The sequence below is a fragment of the Camelina sativa genome, chromosome 8, assembly GCF_030686135.1.
Source record: "Camelina sativa cultivar CO46 ecotype springtype chromosome 8, ASM3068613v1".
Lineage (NCBI taxonomy): Eukaryota > Viridiplantae > Streptophyta > Magnoliopsida > Brassicales > Brassicaceae > Camelina > Camelina sativa.
This window is the reverse complement of record NC_141887.1, coordinates 17524093-17542387: the sequence shown is the minus strand read 5'-3', so window position 1 is coordinate 17542387 and position 18295 is coordinate 17524093. Positions and strand designations below refer to the sequence as shown.

The 18295-nt window shown below is 30.3% G+C and overlaps 2 protein-coding genes across 2 annotated transcripts; both read right to left on the bottom strand.

The window, feature by feature from the left end:
* Nucleotides 1-8952: 8952 nt before the first annotated feature.
* On the bottom strand, nucleotides 8953-9662 carry LOC104707176 (Heavy metal transport/detoxification superfamily protein). Its single transcript, XM_087463055.1, has 2 exons — nucleotides 9399-9662; nucleotides 8953-9307 (listed from the first exon to the last, which is right to left on the bottom strand). The coding sequence occupies exons 1-2, from the start codon at nucleotides 9553-9555 to the stop codon at nucleotides 9012-9014; spliced, it is 453 nt and encodes a 150-aa protein (XP_087319181.1). The 5' UTR covers nucleotides 9556-9662; the 3' UTR covers nucleotides 8953-9011.
* A 5036-nt stretch (nucleotides 9663-14698) lies between these two features.
* On the bottom strand, nucleotides 14699-17277 carry ORTHL (ORTHRUS-like protein). Its single transcript, XM_087463284.1, is given in 6 exon segments — nucleotides 14699-14816; nucleotides 14891-14955; nucleotides 15028-15127; nucleotides 15317-15412; nucleotides 15516-15991; nucleotides 16819-17277. Coding segments are annotated over 6 exon segments (1179 nt in total). The 5' UTR covers nucleotides 17143-17277.
* Between the last annotated feature and the right edge of the window lie 1018 nt (nucleotides 17278-18295).

Sequence of the window (18295 nt, the reverse complement as noted above, 5' to 3'; positions counted from 1 at the left end):
TTTGCTACAAATCAAAGATGAAGCTTTTGAAATTTACTAAGATCGAAAGAGAAATAAAAAATGATAACATAGAGGGTTCTGGAAGTAGTAGTAAGTAACATGTATTATACTAAACCTTGAAAAAAGAAAATTTTTGGGTCCCAAACAGCAATTTGCTCAATATCATCTTCATTCAAAACCTAAGTCAACAAAGAAGAGGTGAGTCAATTTACGCAAACACTAATATTTCTTCTTGAAGCAACTCTATAAGCTTGAATAAAATTAACATCTTTGCCTCAATTAGACCTGCAATTCTAAAAGAAATTAATGAACTTTGTCATGTCCAAGTTGCTCTTTTGTGAATTTTTTAATCTTTTGTATATCAGACGACAATTGTGTGGTTAGGGAGGGGCTTACCTGAGGAATTGATATCTATATGTCTCTCTTCTCTTCTTCCTTCATCTTCACATCACTATGTCTCTCTCTCTCTCTCTTTTCTCCTTCTCTCTCTATTCTATTTTTTCAAATTTCTTCACTATCCTTATTTTTAACCTCTTCTTCCAAAGAGTTCTCGATAACCGAAGAATTTGATTTCAGAATCTGTAGATTTTGATGAAATTCTTGTTCGAATTAATCAAAGGTGAATTTGGTGAGATTGCTTTGCCTCTTTAACAATGACCTATGCTTCTTCCATGTCTCATGCCGCACGAGTCGTGCGTTTTCTTCTTTTTATGTTTGTTTCATCGAAAGCAAAACTTTGTGACGATTCTTTTGTTTCTTCTCTCTAACTGAATTCAAGAGCAGTCTTATAGTGTGAAGGAGACGAACAAACCCTTAGAGGCTTTGTTTTTTTTTCTTTTTATTATTATTATGTCGGCAAGGGTTTATGAAGTGAATGATAACGTGATGTGGCACATAGAGGTGTCAATCGGGCTGGCTCGACTCGGTCCGGCCCAAAATCCGCAAAACCCGCATATATTTGAGCCCTTCTCGGCCTGGCCCAAAATATTTCTGAGCCTATATTTCAAAGCCGGAACCGATTTTAATAGGGTTACAAGACTTTTCGGCCTTTTCCAGACTTATCTTACGAATCATAAATTCAAATTTATAAGTTATTTTATAACAGGTCTTAAAAAGCAATGTTTAAAGGTGCAATGTAAAATAAATCAATCAAAATTTAAAGAACTCATTTATAATCACTAAAACCAACTTAATCTAAAATAAAAAAATTAAAACCAAATAAACTTTTATACTTAAACCAAATAAAAATATATATAATTCATATAAAATATCAAAGAGAAAGATTTTAAAAATATTAAGTAAGATTATTAAGTAAATATGAAAACTAAGATTAGAGTTTTAAACTTTATTTACAATCAAATATTGTAATCAAACAAAAATGGTAACCAAAAAGTACAATTATATTTGTACAAGGGCTTTTCAGGCCGGCCCGAGCCCGATCGGGCTAAGCCCTATAAACTTTAAAACACCTAAACGGACTGAGTCCAAAAGGTCCAATTTTTATAGAAATATATTTAAGTCTGAACCCGGTATTTTTCAAGACCGGACCGGACCAACCTGCAGGATTTAGGCCTAATTGATATGTCTAGTGGCACATAGTTTTTATATTGGTTTAGAAATCTTAGCTATATTAATTCAAATGTTTTTGTTGGCTATTGATTTTAATTGAGGTGTCAACACCAACTTCAATGTTGAAGCTGATGTGTCACACAAGAAAAACAACACATTTTTTTTTATTGTATTGATTATTTATTAATGCAAACTATGTGGTTTCACAACTTTTAAGTCCATAATCTATCTACCAATCTACTTTTTCTAAAATATAATTTACAATATAAGAGGAGTTCTAAATAAGTTTTAGTGGTCAACTGGTACGAGTCCTTGTGAGTGAAATTTTGTTACAGAGTTAACTAATTATTGCATATTTATGGGTTTAGTCATCTTCCACGCATAAATTTTTAGTAAAAATAAAAATTACATAACAAATACTAGAAATAATTTGTAAATAGTACTCCCTCTGTCTCACATAGATTGATGTTTTAGAGAACTTTCTTTGTCTCTTAAAGATTGATTTTCTACAATTTCGAATTAATTAAAGTTAATAGTTTGTAAACTTAAAGAAGTAATTATTGGAAACATTTAAAATTTTGAATTGTTATTGGTCTAAAATTAAGTAATATATTTTTAGTGAGAGAAAATAATATAGTTAAATTCAGTAATCATTATTTTCTTAAAATGTGTAAAAACTCCTAAACATCAAACTATGAGGGACAAAGGGAGTACTTGTTTAATTAATACAGAAACTAAGAGTATGTGCAATGGGGATTTCTAGTAGACTATGGTCCTGGTTGGTAACGACTGTAATTTGTGGTTGTAGAGACTTTGACTGTAAAAATTTAGCTGTATAGAATTTGGCTGCAGAGAGTTTGGCTATAGATATTTTAACTGTTAAAATCTGATTGTTTAAAAAAAAACTTTAAAAGTTGTGACTGTAATTTTATTAATAAAAAATTGTAAAAAAATACAAAAGTGATGATAAAAATAATATATTTGTGAAGAGAAGTAGATATCAAAAGAAAGTGAAAAATGCTGATAATTAGTCTACAAAAAAAGGTTTGTGTAAAAAAAAAATATATATATATATATATATATATATATATATATAAAAGGTTGGTTTTATAGCGTCATTTTGAAGCTTTAGAAAGGAAGGAAATAAAGAAGGAAAAAATTAAAGTGGCTGTAGAAACTTTAAAAAATAAAAAAATCATTAAAGCTTGATTGGCAAATAAAATGCTTTTAAGACTTTTAAATAATTTTAAATGATTTAAAAGTCTTCACCAATCATGGCCTATATTTAAGAAACAATTAGCAATAGGCACTCCAAACAAAATAAATGAAAACTCATAATGATTTGCAATTTTTTAATATTTTTTAACATCAAATCATATACAATTTTTTTTATATATACATACTTTTTTAGCTCTAAACTAAAACAAAAATTATTATATATGCTATGTTCCGACATAATATACTTGTTTAATATTTTGATCATATTTCTCTTAGTCAAGTTTATCATTCTGCAGTTATACAATGTACAATCATGTATCTCTCAATGATATGATTTTTGCTAAATCATGTAATTATTTATTTTTATTGTTTCTTAGATAACTAAAGAAATTGTTTTGATAAAAAAAAAAGTTAACTGAAGAAATTGTATCAATTTTCATCACATATCCCCTATATATTAATAAAGAAGCACTCTCACAAAAAAGCTGAGGTGTCGCATTCACAGTGCTCATGTATATTTTTTAATAAATGCCCTTACTTTTCATTGTTATGTACATAAATATGCCACTGAAATATTATGAGCCAATGTTTTTTCTATTAGTTTTTAAAAATGAAAGATTTTTAATCAACTATTAAACCAAAAAATATATTTAATTATCATTTTCATAACCTATTTACTTATTAAAAGTAAATTACATTTCACAAACAAGAAAAAAAATATTTATTTATTTATTAGTTTTATCATTTTTCTCATTGCATTTTTAAACTTAAGATTAGTTTAAATTAAATCAATTAGTTTAAAAATATTGCTTTATCTATTTAATGGTATAGTGATATAGATAATAATGTGAAACATACAATATGTCAATTTGATTTTTAGAAACACAAAAAGACATCAAAACTTTGTACACCACCTTGAAATTCTTTTCCAAATTCAAATATTTCACTTTATAAACGCAAATTTGAATAAATGAAAAAAACTTTACTTACATCTTTTGTTTTCTACAAACAAATCTTAAATCTCAAATAATAATTGTATTCATATTATTTTATTTAAATCGATTTATCCCGCATTTAATGGTATAGTGATATAGATAATAATGTGAAACATAAAATATGTCAATTTGATTTTTAGAAACACAAAAAGACATCAAAACTTTCTACATTACCTTGAATTTTTTTCCCAAATTCAAATATTTCTACATTCATATTATTTTATTTAAATCGATTTATCCCACACATAGTGCGGGTTGGTACCTAGTATATCTTTATATGTTTCTGCCAATTGGTTTATGCAGTAAAACCTTTATGAATTACTACTTAAAAATTAATAATTTTTATAAATTAATGAAAACATTTTGGTCTCAAGTTGGGTCAGTCTAATTTTGAACACAATTCGACAACATAATAAGATATATTTTTTTTGAAATTCCTCTGTAAATATTTGGTCCCATCCATAATATAAAACAATAATTATATATAATTATCTATATATACATATACATGTAAAAGAAATTAGTGAAATATGATTCTTGTGTTATGGTAACAAAAGTTTTTTATGTTCTATTCAAAACATGATTATTATTGTTTTCCTTGTAAATGATTCAAAAAAGTATTGTTTATATTGATTATATCTTATTTTTAAATATATATATATATATATATATATATAAAATATCAAATTAGGTATGTTTTAGAAATTAATAAATTAATATGATTATAAATTAATAATTTTTTTTGTCTCAACATCATTAATTTATGGGGGTTTACTGTATTTGTGGGATAAATTTTATAAAATAAATAGAAATAACAGAAATATCTAACAAAAGGATACTCCAAACTAACTTATGTATAAAAAAGAGTTTGAAGTAACAATTATCATAGTATATATGTTAGTATAGGCGATTCATTAGAAAATATGTGAATGTATTCAATTTTCACGTCATTCCAATTTTTTGTTTTCTCAAGTTTTTTCCATTAAACATTCCTATTTCATGGACAAAGTTTCAAAATTATAGATTTTTTTTTGTCAACCAAACACTAATTAAAAAAAAACTCCCAAAATTGGCAATCCAAATAGTAGGAAAAGAGTTAACAAAAGAAACAACTTATAGTAAATATCTAGACGACCGAACAAGACAGTTCATCTTCAAATTCGACGAGCGGGATATCTTGGACAAGAAAAAGAGAGGGAAGACGGCACGTAATTGATGGAAATCATCTACAATATTAAAAAATGCGGGCCAGTTCTCAAGTGTTTGAATCATCGCTACTAGAAATTTTTACCAACTATATATACTATTTTTTAATTTAAAGAGCTTACATCCTACTATATTAATTAAGAAATATAAATATGAAATTAAACTTATAAAGTGTAAGAAATTACATTGTCATGCTATTGTTAATAAAGACAAATGTTTAATTTTTTAGTAAGGGTAAAAACGTAATTTAAATATTATAATAATAAAATCTTTTAAATAATTAGTTAAAATAGATTAGTTTCTCACACTAATTAATTATGAACAAAAATTACTAACTAGTTATTAAATATTATAAACCAATCATAATTTGAAAAACTACGATTTTATATCTAAATATACAATATGATTATTTTTAATAACTATATCATGAAGATTTTGTTAAGATTTTAAATTATGATTCTTCTATCATTTTTATTTTATTTCATTTTTTTTTGAATTATCATATAATACATATGATTAATAAAGATGTAAAACAAAATTTTCATATGTTGTGATTTTAATTTTAAAAACCAAAGATAAAATTTTTAATGTGTGTAAAAAAATATATGTGATTCAATGTTTCACATCGGCGGATTGGTAAAATAAATTTTATTTGGTTGATAAATTAATAAATTTTATTTACTCACAATTACAATATTATAATTTCTATTTTAAAATATTTCATAAAATGATGATACAAATTCAACAAACAAACAATATAAAACTATAATATATATCAAACAAATAAAATACTACAATATTTGAAAATAATTAGTATTCAAAAAGATATATGTAGATTTACCAAACAATTGCAATATTAAAAGTAAATAATGTTGGTCTCAAACAAAATAAATTTTTAAATAAAATCTAACAATAATTTTTTCTAATATTATAATATTTAGAAAACATATTTACACTTGAAAACACAGCTTATGTGTATTGGCAACATAAAAGAGAGTTTGACTTAAAAATTTATGTATACAGTAAAACCTCTATAAATTAATAATGTTGGGACCATGAAAATCTATTAAATTATAGAGGTTTTCATTTCTCGATAAATTAATAATTATTAATTTATAAAGAGACTTTCCTAATTTGGTAAAAAAAACAAAAATAAAATTTAATCGTTATAACTAATATTTTTATAAATCAATTCCAAGAAAAATAACATTATCATGTTTTGAAAATAACACTCAAAGGTTTTTATATAGTAAAAATATTAAAAATAAATTCTAATAAAAATTAATGTGTATATATATACATATATTTAGATAATTTTATATAATTATTAATTTATATTATTGATGGGACCATATATTTATAAAGGATTTTTAAAAAAATTATTATTTTATTATATTATCGAATAGTGTCCAAAATTACACTAGTCCCAACTTGGGACCAAAGAAAATTATTAATTTATAGAGATTATTAATTTTACCGAGTATTAATTTATAGAGTTTCTATTGTACTTACTTCCGCTATTACCATAAGATTCTGAACCAATGAAGTTGTAAAACATGGGTCCTAGAATCTCTGAAAAGATGGCGCCATGTCGGATAAAATGTATTTAGCCTTACTCCTGTCTAGGTTCGAGTTCAGTCCTTAAGGCTTTGTCTCCTTCATGGTTTCTTCAAAGGTAGTATTTAGTATACTCGTTCTTTTGATGTTTAATCTGACCTTTAGCCTTACGCTTTAGCCAAGTTTTACATAATCAAACTTTAAGATAATATATATCACACCGTTATGCGAGTAGACTTTCATTTACATTTTTAATATATATATCTGTTACAACTAGATAACTTAACAACGATATACCGTTCAAGGTAATAAAGGATGAAGTAATATTTTATATTTTAATTCAATAGTTTTAACAAAATAGATATCAATCACACAAAAACATTTTTTTAAAAGGTTCATAGTACTTTACATACAGAAAATATATTCTATACAAACAAGTTTTTTTGAGTTGCAAGAACCTGATTTTGTGCCGTTTGATATGCTTGTAGCAACATTCTTTCACTTGATTTCAAGAAAAGAAAGTTGTAGAGAGGTCGTTGGTACGTAATTAAGATTCTTGTAATTCAGAAAAAGCTGTAAACATGATCAAGGAATCATATGTATAAGTAACCATATTGTGAATATAAATCATATTAATTTGGGTAAGAGTTGAGATTGGAAAAAGTATATCATCTAGTTAAATTACGGGTTTTATTCTTCTGGTTTTGTTTTTCAAGGTTTAACTGTTATAGCCGTCCAGCCGAATATCATATTTTATACGTTAACGATTGCAGCCAATTGTGATCATTTCGAGAATTAGCGAAGAACTTGATTGAAGACATCCTCGTTGTGAATTTTAATATGTGCCAGCGAGTATGACTTCCTACACACTTATTTAGCCTATATAATATAAACCACGATTTTTTTTTTCCAATGAACCAAATACTATTTTATCGTCGTAAAGGGATATGTTCATATATTATCTTCTTCCTAATAGCTGTAACCTGTTGGCATGACACCTTATTTTTTTAATGCCCACAGCCTACCAATACATAGGAATCGGACTTACATAAAAAATAATTGATATTTTTGTTAAACTATATAGATAAGTTAACCTAAAGAATCAAGCTTGCTGGTAAGATATATCGAGCTGCATGTTGCTCTCGCAAGATATCAGAAGAAAACTGTGAGCACATAGTCTAAGTTAATATATCGACTGTTCTCGTGGACTTCAAAGCATCTATGTTTCACATTCTCGCGACGGCCATCTCGAGTTTTATCAGTTTTTTTATAGCTCGAAGTGTGTATATATTTATCCCACTCACACAAAAATCCAACGAACACACACAATAACCTTATTTTATTTTGAACAAAAAACAATGTGCAATAAGATTCATAATACAAATCATGTCATACCCAATTTTATAAGCAAACAAAAATATGGATAAATTTGCAAATTCCAAAAAAAAGTTATCTTTCAAGTTTCAACTAATTATTCTCATAACATTCATAATTCTACAAAAAACCTTGAAGCAATAACTACAAAAACAAAATAGCAAGATACTGTAAAATTTGTAGTAGTAAAAAATCGTGAAAAACTCGCTGCTTATAAAAATAGTTATCTGCTATTTTTTTTTTCGTTTTTATCACATTAACGTACTTTAAAGTTGGAATCTATAATATTTGAAAATTTTCTAGAAAAACATATATATTGTATAGAGAAAAATTTAGAGGAAACAAGGTTAATACAAATCCATGACAATCAGTGATAATCTACAAAAATATCTGAAAATAATCATTGACTAATTTAAAACCAATCAATAAACTCTACTCAAATTAAAAAAAAAAAAAAAAAAAAAAAAAAAAAAAAAAAAAAAAAAATCCATCTCCCAATAACCCTAACTAAAGTGTTGGAAAAATGAAGAAACATATCCATTTGTAGCACGATCTAGGTCCAGGCCCAACCAAAGGCCCAAGAGTAACCGTCGTTTGATACTACTATACTCACTTCGGTCTCTTCAAAATTTTAGTGTCCACAAATGCTTTCACACTCAGTTCTTTGATTCATAGGAAAATTAAAGAACTCCATCACCGAAAAATCTAAGCTTTTTCTATGGTCTTGTCTCCTTCCTCATTGTGGGGTTGTTTTAACCTTTTGCAACCTCGATGGAGCAATTCTTGTGAATGCATGGTTTGTCTTCCCTCTCTCAAAACTTTGCAGCTTAAATATTCAACGGCTTGTATGTGTTAAAACTTAAAATGTTTTTAATATCAACGCATATATGTTTTTAATAACATATTTAGCTATATCTAGAAAATCTCTTATTTAAATTCGGATTAAGTAGTTAACAGAAATTTCAGGTTTTCTCACGTTAGCACATGAAAACTCAAACCCCACACAAGGAGTCGTCTTACCAAAATTCAATAATAGTATAATAATATAATCTATTAGACTTACTTAACTTACAAAAAGCACACTCTTCCGATCTACATGATAAAGCAAGAATTAGGGTTCTCGTCACTAAACATAATGGTGTAAGAGTCATCGACGGTGGTCTCGTTGACGGAAGCCGTGTCGGGGACTTTCCGAACCATGTTTGGTGGTGCCTTCTTGTCATATGCCTGAGATATGTACGGATTCGCCACCATTGTGTATGGAACATATGGCCATAGCTCAACTTTCTTCTTCGTCGACTTGGCCGCTTCCAAAACCTTCTTCGGGTCCACGTATCCCATCACCGTTACCTTCTGCAGCTTCATGTCCACGTCCACTGATTTCACCCCTGCCCAAACAAGTCCAATGTAAATTAAATCAAATTTTCATATTATTATTTTCTTAAAAGTCACATTTTCTAACAATCAACGAGTACATACCTTTGACGCCAGAGAGGATATGTTTGATCTTACGTTCACAACCTTCGCAGTCGATACGAGCGACTCGGAGAGCTACTGTTTGCATTTGTTTCTTCTTTTTCCTCTTCCTCTGCTTTAAGAAGTCCGATATATACTCCATCGTTCCTTCCACACCCATCTTCACTCACACCAATCCTTTTGGGGTGTTTTCTTTTTGTTTTGTTGATGAAGAACTAATCAAGAGGAGACTAGTAATATATTTAAAGAGAATGGGGAAGTGCGGACGAAAGGCTCTTAATTTCTTTGTACCACCTTTAGTTACATATATCTACAGTGAATGCACTGCATTTTCATATAATAAAATGGATGTGACTCATGTGACAAATGGCAGATTATTTATTTAATTGTGAGTTATTTTTCTTTTGTTTAATTAGTAAAATAAAATAGGAGTACATTATTTGAAGGGAAAGAACAAAGACCATTTATTGCTTTTGGGCTCTCGTGGAGAGTGCAAGAAACTTCCACTGATGTGAAATGAAATCTTTGGCTTTTATACCATTATAACCCATTCAAGCTCTGGTGGTGATTTTTTTTTGTTGATATCGTACGAATTTTAAATTTGTTTTCGTGCTTAATTTGTTTATTTCTCTAAAAAAAAGACTATCTACGAATTTTTATCAAATGAAAGATGATGGATTGATGTATGTAATCAAGAAAAATATTTGAAGTCTTAACCAGTTTGGCATTCGTAACTAATTTTTTTTCCTAAGCACCATGTCTCACATACTTCTCTATAACTATTTCTATATATATTTACGTCAAAGTTTGGTATTTCCGTCCGTTTAATTTGCATACTAACAAAAACGAGTTTCTTTTAGAAGCCGGTTTTAGATTAAGTTGTTCTTAATATTATGCACTTATAAATACCAGGATTTCGTGTGTGGTAAGGAGTTTGTGAAGTTTCACGTCTAAGAAAAACTAAGAATCCAATGAATGATACAAACTGATATAAGTTTTTTAGCGATTACACCCAAAAAAAAAGTTTTTTTAGCGGATAGAGAAAATAGTTAGCGATATACCAAAATATTAAAGCTTTTTATTCAAAAAGTTTCATACTATTTTTGTTAACACTTTAATTTCACTTTTTTCAGTTTTTGATTGGTATTCTTAAAGCGCTATATATATTCCATACCATATCGTTTCATGGTGTGATCAATCAAAATCTAAAATATTTTTTTTTATCGGAAGAGAGTATTAGCCGTTGAAAAAAAAAAGAGTATTAGTTTGATAGGTAACAGTACGTCGGAAAATGTTTTGACATAATTCTAAAGCAATATTTAAATAATTGAGGAGGGGATTTATTGACAAAGGAGAAAAATTGGAGGACACATGGCAGTGAGTAATTGTGTCATGTTTCAATGGTACGTACTGATTCAAGTTTGTGATTGGGGTCAGGTGCATTTTAAAAAACTAAATGAATTGACAATATGCAAACATAGCCAAACAAAATACAATGAAAATGACATTGAGACATCTGTTGATACAATACAATGAAGTTAGAAGCAGAACTGTTGATGCGATGGGGAGTTTTGGTTTTAAAATATATAAATTTTAAGCACCACCTGTTACTATGTAAAACCATTGAGTCTATAAAACACTAAAATATTAGCCTATGACTATACATATCAAGATTATATTATAAACTAATTAATTAGAAATATATATGTCTCTTTATATTCTTTGTACATATTAATTTCTAGTAATGTATTTTGTTTTTTCTTTAGGAGATTATCACATTTGCAACTTGTATAAATAAAATTTATGGTGAATGAATAAAATCATTAAAAAAACTCAATATGTGTTATAAGTTTTTGACATGTTCTGTTTGGACGATCGAGAAAATAAAGCAAATAGTTAGGAGCTTTCAAACTGTTTGCAATTAAGAGGCAGCAACTCTACCCCTCAAGTTTTGATATGTCCCATTCCATTCCATTATGAATCACTTAATTTTTTTTTTTGGGTAGAAGACGGTAGAACTAGTCTCCCATTTATTGAATCAAAGCAAGAAAAATTACAAACGTACTTGACGTGGCCGGACAGACCCAGCTGCATCATCCCTCAATAGAGAACTAACAACAGATGGTATTGTATCGAAAAATAGAAACCAACAGACAAAGAAAACGCATAGTTAGATAACCCATTTGCAAGACAGTTAGCCTCCCTATACACATGAGAAAGACGGACTATCCAGTCCTTTGATAGAAAGCCATGGCATAAACGTACCAAAAATGACAATGGATGAGCATCGCTAATCTCTGTCGTAAGAAACCCAACTACAAGCTGCAAATCCACCTCCAACTCCAATCGAGGCACTCGACGCTCCCAAGCAATACAAAGACCATAGTCATTATGAATCACTTAATTAATCTCGTTGCTTGAGTACATGTGTCACCTTTATTTCCGTTAAATAGTATATAGTCATTATCGAAGAGCAATATCTATATTTCAAACAATAAATGAGGGAACCGCGCTCGTTCCGTGATAGCATTTTAAGGAACTAATAAGCCAAAGCATTCGAGGCTCTACCAGTTTTAGATATTACATAAATATCAGTGTAAAACTGTAAACACACTATATGTAGATAAGTTCTTAGACATTAGTATATTACATATATATACATATGGTGGATAAACATTAACCAAACTTGTGCAAAATTGGTATTTTATTTGCATATATAAATGTTTCGAAAACACATGCATGCAAACTTGGTATTTTACGTTGAAATCGCCATGACACCTTTGTATAAACCATGATTCCGACTCAAATTGATACTGACTTCGAATATGTGAAAAAGCTAGTTATTATCTGTTTTATACATTCTTACATATATATATCAACGTAAAAAAAAAGATTTGCGTGTTTATATAGTCTTTTTTTTCAAACTAATTATTCACTAACAACTATTAAAAATTATATTATTCTACTGACTCAACTTTAAATTTCTTAATTTAGAGTAATTATTAATTTAACGGATATTAATTTATAGAAATTTTACTAGACATTGGATATAGATCATCTTTAAACTTTTTTTATGGTGTCATGAAGTTAATTAGGTTTTAAAAAGTCCATTATATTGTCCTTAATTTCATTGATTGAATCAAATCTTTACATACGACAAGGTTGTTTTGGCAACTTTCGCTAAGCTTTTCATTTTATTTTGACAGAAGCTGCTTTTTCAACTTAAAACAAATTAGTAGGTGAAGAAAAATTGTAATTTTTATGCATGCGCTCCACTGATGTTCTTTTTTGTAATTTTTATGCATGCGCTCCACTGATGTTCTTTTTATAAGAATGGAAATATCATTTCAAGAAATGAAAGTTTAGGATGTGAATCCTAAATACATGGTCCCATACAAAAAAAAAAAGAAAGAAAAAAACATGGAAGCATAAACATAACCATAAGCGGTGAAGCTTATAGCAAGACTATGAATTGGACTCGATAAAGAGACTACCGTAAGCAAAAACATGGCAAGAAGCAAGAGCAGTACGAAAATGAGATAAATGATGACGAGAAAGCGAGGCGGAAGTCTCTTTAACATAAGCCCGAATGAAAGAAGAATCGGAGCTACACGAGCTTAAGTCGGCATGCAATACTGTCCTCTACCAAGATCCTCTCCTATTGTCAGTAGCATGCGCTCCACTGATGTTGTATTGCTTTTTAGCAAGATGATTTCTTTATTGCATTGTCTGTGCTCCTAGTCCTACCAAATGATCGTTATGGTAACTAGTACTGAGACTGAGAGTCTCTCAATCTAAGATAGTTTACGTGGTACAACTATCTACGTTGGCCCGGAACTCTAATGTTGTGTGGTTTATATCCATTGTTCTCAGCTGCACCGTTTTGCTGAGATCAAGAACCCTCACATCATCGCAAAAATAAAAATATGCTAAGTTTTCGAACGGGAAAATGCTAACTTTCCTCATGTTTCATCAAAGATATTACAACAAACCCAAGAACTACTTGATATGTGATCATGTTTAGGTTGATGAGATGTGAAAAGAGTTAGTGTTTTAGTGTTTTGGGTTTTATTATTTAATTTATTTTGGTTTAATTATTTAATTTAATTAATGCATTAGGATTGGTGTTTACGTTTAATTCTAAGTTGTATCATGACCTATAGGTCTTATGCTAATGTCCAAGCTCCAACAATTAACCTACTTCTCAAAGAGAGAGTTGGGTTAAAAGGAAGCTTTAGCTTAAAGTCTTTCTTGTTCTTTAACAAAGGTATCAATTACGAGTTGAAGATGAATTCTTTGGCACATAACACCACTTCTTCCGGGATGTCCAAGACTCAGAGTATCTAGCAATCATATCAGCAAAGCTTAACTTAAGGCTGAATTGTTTGACAGAGGAATTGATGTAGAGGAACAGATTCTCCGCGTTGAAAAGACTGCGTACCCCAACTCACTACACAGCTTTCAAAATGTGAAATTTATTCTCTATACCAACTCACTACACAGGAACATTGTTATTCATGTTGGTATAGAGATGAAACAGCTTCGATTTAGCAATAGAGCTGTCATTCTCCATCTTAATTTGTTATATTCTAATCTAAGGTTTTACTTACTATTAAATAGCTTTTAGAAAATTTCACTACAAAAAAGAGAAGTACATTTGAAAATATATTCCTCTTTTGGTTTTTCCAACTAAAACCAAATTAAAACTGTTATCAGCATGATATAGCAAATGCAACCAATACTTGTTTGACTGAGAACTGAACATTCCTTAACATGATATTATCATACTTGATAGAAAGAATGAAAATTCACTGAATAACATAATTTATATAATGATGATTGATCATTATGTTCAAAACCATCAACGAACCTTCTGGGTCCGACTTCACAAACCAAAAAATACTCAAGTTTCCAACACTCAGAGTTGTAAAGAGAAGAGTGTGTTGGTACAAAAAAGAGATAACTACGGGATCAAACCAAAAAGAACCAAGTTATTTGCTGGTGATTCTTCTAAACCCTGTATAAGATAGATGATGAACCAGTGAAAATGATGAAGACAACAAAGAGAAGACATGTCCAAGCCATCCTCATAATCTTGCTCTCCTTATGATACAAACCTTGAACTGGCTTTTGACTCGAAGGTGGTGGCTTCATCCATCTCCAACGACCCTCTCCTTCCTGATCAAATAAGCGTATATTATCAGCATGTTACAGTGGATGGTTTACCAATATGATCATGCAGAAGAAAATTCGATATCTGCTTCACTTGCCAACTGTTGTAATTGGGAAAGTGATCAAGGTGTCTAGGAGGAACTTACATCAAAATCCCATGATGGACTCTCACTTCTCTCAAACAGGTCTGTGGCCCTATCAAGCTCTGCAATACTAGGCAAAGGTCTTGGACGATCTCCATGCTCATCACTGCAACATATCACAGCATTACACTTCAAATAGAATGTACTTTAGAAAAGGCGCTTTCAAAAAGTAGATCAAACCTGGTCCAAGGAGCTGGCTCATTGTCACATCTGACAAACAGATAGCGACAGACCTTAAACGAATCCTGAAGAAAACATAAGAATACGTCAGGACAGAACAGGTGGAATATTACGGGTTGTTAGCTATATATACTTACATGCATTCTAGCTATTCGCCAGCACTTCTCAATCCTATAAACACCATCATATCTCACTCCTTCCTCAGGGGCATATGCAGAATTCTTCTCTCTGTACGACCTAGGTAAAAGTACTGAAATTATGAGGAACACACCAATAACTCAGAGGATAACTGGAGCAAGCTTTAGCATAACTCTCCAGTACAAACAAGCTATTCTTTATTCAATCAAGAAAACAATTTCATTGCAAAGAGAAACAATACAGAATTGAAGAAAAAGCGCAAATGTGAGAAAGATGTTGAGTGCTAACCTGACAACCCGAACAGGATAACCAAATTTGCAACTAACTCTTAAAGCTTCATTCAATTCTTCAATCTTCTGATCCTCGCTAGTTCTTTTTTTACCACTGAGTGACATATTCAAGACAAACACAGATAAAGTCTGTCAACAATCTAAACACATAAGAGAAGTCAAATGGACTAAAAGCTAGGAGTAAATGAAAGGCAAACCTTCCTGTGAATAGAAACCACTCCCCATGGTCCTCATCATCCTTTTAGCCACCTGATATCGCTACAGATTGAGCTCCATAGTGTGATTGTCCAGCAATGCTAGACACATGTGAGAAATGAACTCCCCATTGACGACACTCTGCTAGGTCCCTCCAGCATTCTCCTACTAAAACCCCTTGGTTTCTGGCAGGATCATTAGAAGCTGGTATAGGACCAAAATAATCTGTTGGTGTTGTAACAAATATTCCAGTATTCCCCTTCTCAGTTGTCTTTGGGCGCGTAGCTCTAAAGACATTTTCTGGACCAGCACTTTCAGCGACTTTTGCAGATCGGATGATAGACACCAGGGACGAGTTAACACGAGGATTACTTACCGTTTTGTCAGGAATCTGGCTACGGCATTTTGCACAACTAAGATTCCCTCGGTTAATCCACTTCTCAAAACAGCTTAAGCAAAAGTTGTGTCCACATGGTATCTGAAAAAAAAACACATACAAGATTATTATCCATCAACCTTATAACTTCATTGTCTCATATCTTTGTCATACTTGTAAACAATCATATATACAAATAGTGTTTATCGTTCGTTGACAAGAACACCAACAAACATGAACAAAAAGAAACAGCCCATAAACGGCAACGAAACACCAAAATAGAATAAATAAACCATCAACAAAAGTGCACACAACATTTTCAAAACACAATAAGATTTGTTACAATGATGAAACTCCAAACTAACTTATCCAACCAAAACAAAGTATTAACAACGTAATGGCACACCCTATCTATAAATGTAGGTGAAAAGATTGACTTATAGATCACAAATGGTAAGCACAATAAATTCCAAATGCCGTTGTACAATAAAACAAACTGCCAAAAGAAGGATTCCACTGCTGAATTTGTAATACCAAACAATCTTAATCTCAAAGTAGTAACTCAAGTGTAAGACAACCATATACAATAAATGAGATTAGACAAATAAGGAGAAACACTAAAGAATACACACTAGATAGAGTACATACAACAAGCATAAGAACGAGCCTAGAATCCACAAAAAGAAGCAACGACCCAGAGAGAGCAAACACATCAACATCAAGACTCGAACTTTTCCCCTAGAAAATAAAGGTGCTCTCCCTTTAAAGGATCTCTCTTTTTTTTTCTTGCTCATGCTCATGTTTTGCCAAAATTCCACAACACAGTCATATCTAGTAATGTGATTAGACAATTACAGAGAAAAAGATGCGAACTTTAACAACAAAACGAGTCAAAGAACCCAAAAAAAAACACAAGAGAGAAGACGAACCGTGACGGGTCTTTCAGGCAACTGAAAACACAAAACACAATTCAAGCTTTCACCAAACGCATCGACCGCAGCGAACTCATCAACATCGAGTCTCTCGATTTCTCCATCCCCATCGGCTTCACCACTCATTAACTGTTCCTTCTTCTCCTTAGCCCCATCCGCGTCAGCCAAAGACCCATCGGGAGACTCGTGTCCCACGACGCCGGAAACAGGAGGAAGAGGATCGGCATCGCCGGAGAAATCAGGAGGAGATGAAGTACAGGTCAGGCCGCAATTGAGAGATTCATCCGCGTTGTTGGATACACCGTCGCCGTCAGGAGCCATTTCCGATGAGAGGCAACAAGATCGGAGAGAGAGAGAGAGATATGGAGAGAGAGAAATGTGTGGGTTTCACTTTAACCCTAGATTTCGAGTGATATTTTTATAGGGGGAGAGAGAGAGAGAGAGAAGGAAGATTCTAGAGAGAAACGAAAAAGTGAAGAGGCCGGTTTTTAAAAAATTTTGGGGACGAAAATTGAAATTTTTTTCAAAAGGAAACTCAAAATCAAATCGTTGACTGTACATTTTGTTTTTATGGGAAAATAGTTATGTTTGTATTGAACCGGAATTAACCAAAACCAGACTTCAGTATTGTGGGACCTGTCCCATTTGCATGTTTTTAAATTGATAAATTAAATTAACTTTTTTTACAAACGTATTTAAAGTGAGGCTATTGGTTTCATGATTTTAATGGATTTGAATGATTTTAAGGCGGGACAAATGCAGTTTATACAAAATAAGCGGTACACAACAAAATTTGATTGGTGAACAAAACTATGTGTGGTTTACGATAGAATGTTTGAATGGTAAAAATGCAAGAAACAATAAAAATTACAAATTATAGATAAAATTATCAAAGTACATGGTGAAACCCATCTTTTTGTTTTTTTTTTGTAAAAATGGTGATGTATTACATATTATATGTTTATATAAAATTATCTTTTAATTTTTATTATAATAAAATAACTATATATAATTATATACTAAGTATATTTATATATTTACAAATGAAATATATACCCTATTATTGTAATAAAATCTTGAATTAAGGAAATAAAGATTAATTCAACTATTAGTACATAAGAAAATAGTATAAGAAATTTTTTATGATCTCATTGTGTATGTGATTTTTTGAAAGATAAGTATAATATATATAGCAAATATTAGTGAATTAAAAAAATAAATTGAAATTTCAATTGACTAACATTTTTTTCTTTAACTCTGCTTTTTCATAAAAAATCATTATTTTATAATTTATGAAAAATTAATGAAGTAATTATACTAACTGGTATAACATAAAAACACAAAACCGCTAGCTAATTGGTGAGTCATAACACAAATGTGGTCCATGAGTTAAATTGCTTCCTTAAAAAACGCAAACAGTTTTTTTTTCTCTTTCTTAAATAACACAAATTAAGTTGTTGTTTTGTGAATGGTG

What these genes read in the sequence shown, in the direction of transcription:
- LOC104707176 (XM_087463055.1), bottom strand. Translation starts at nt 9,555, where the DNA reads ATGGGTGTGGAAGGAACGATGGAGTATATATCGGACTTCTTAAAGCAG. An exon ending in TATCCTCTCTGGCGTCAAAG is followed by an intron (nt 9,308 to 9,398) that starts GTATGTACTCGT and finishes TTGTTTGGGCAG; the next exon opens with GGGTGAAATCAGTGGACGTG.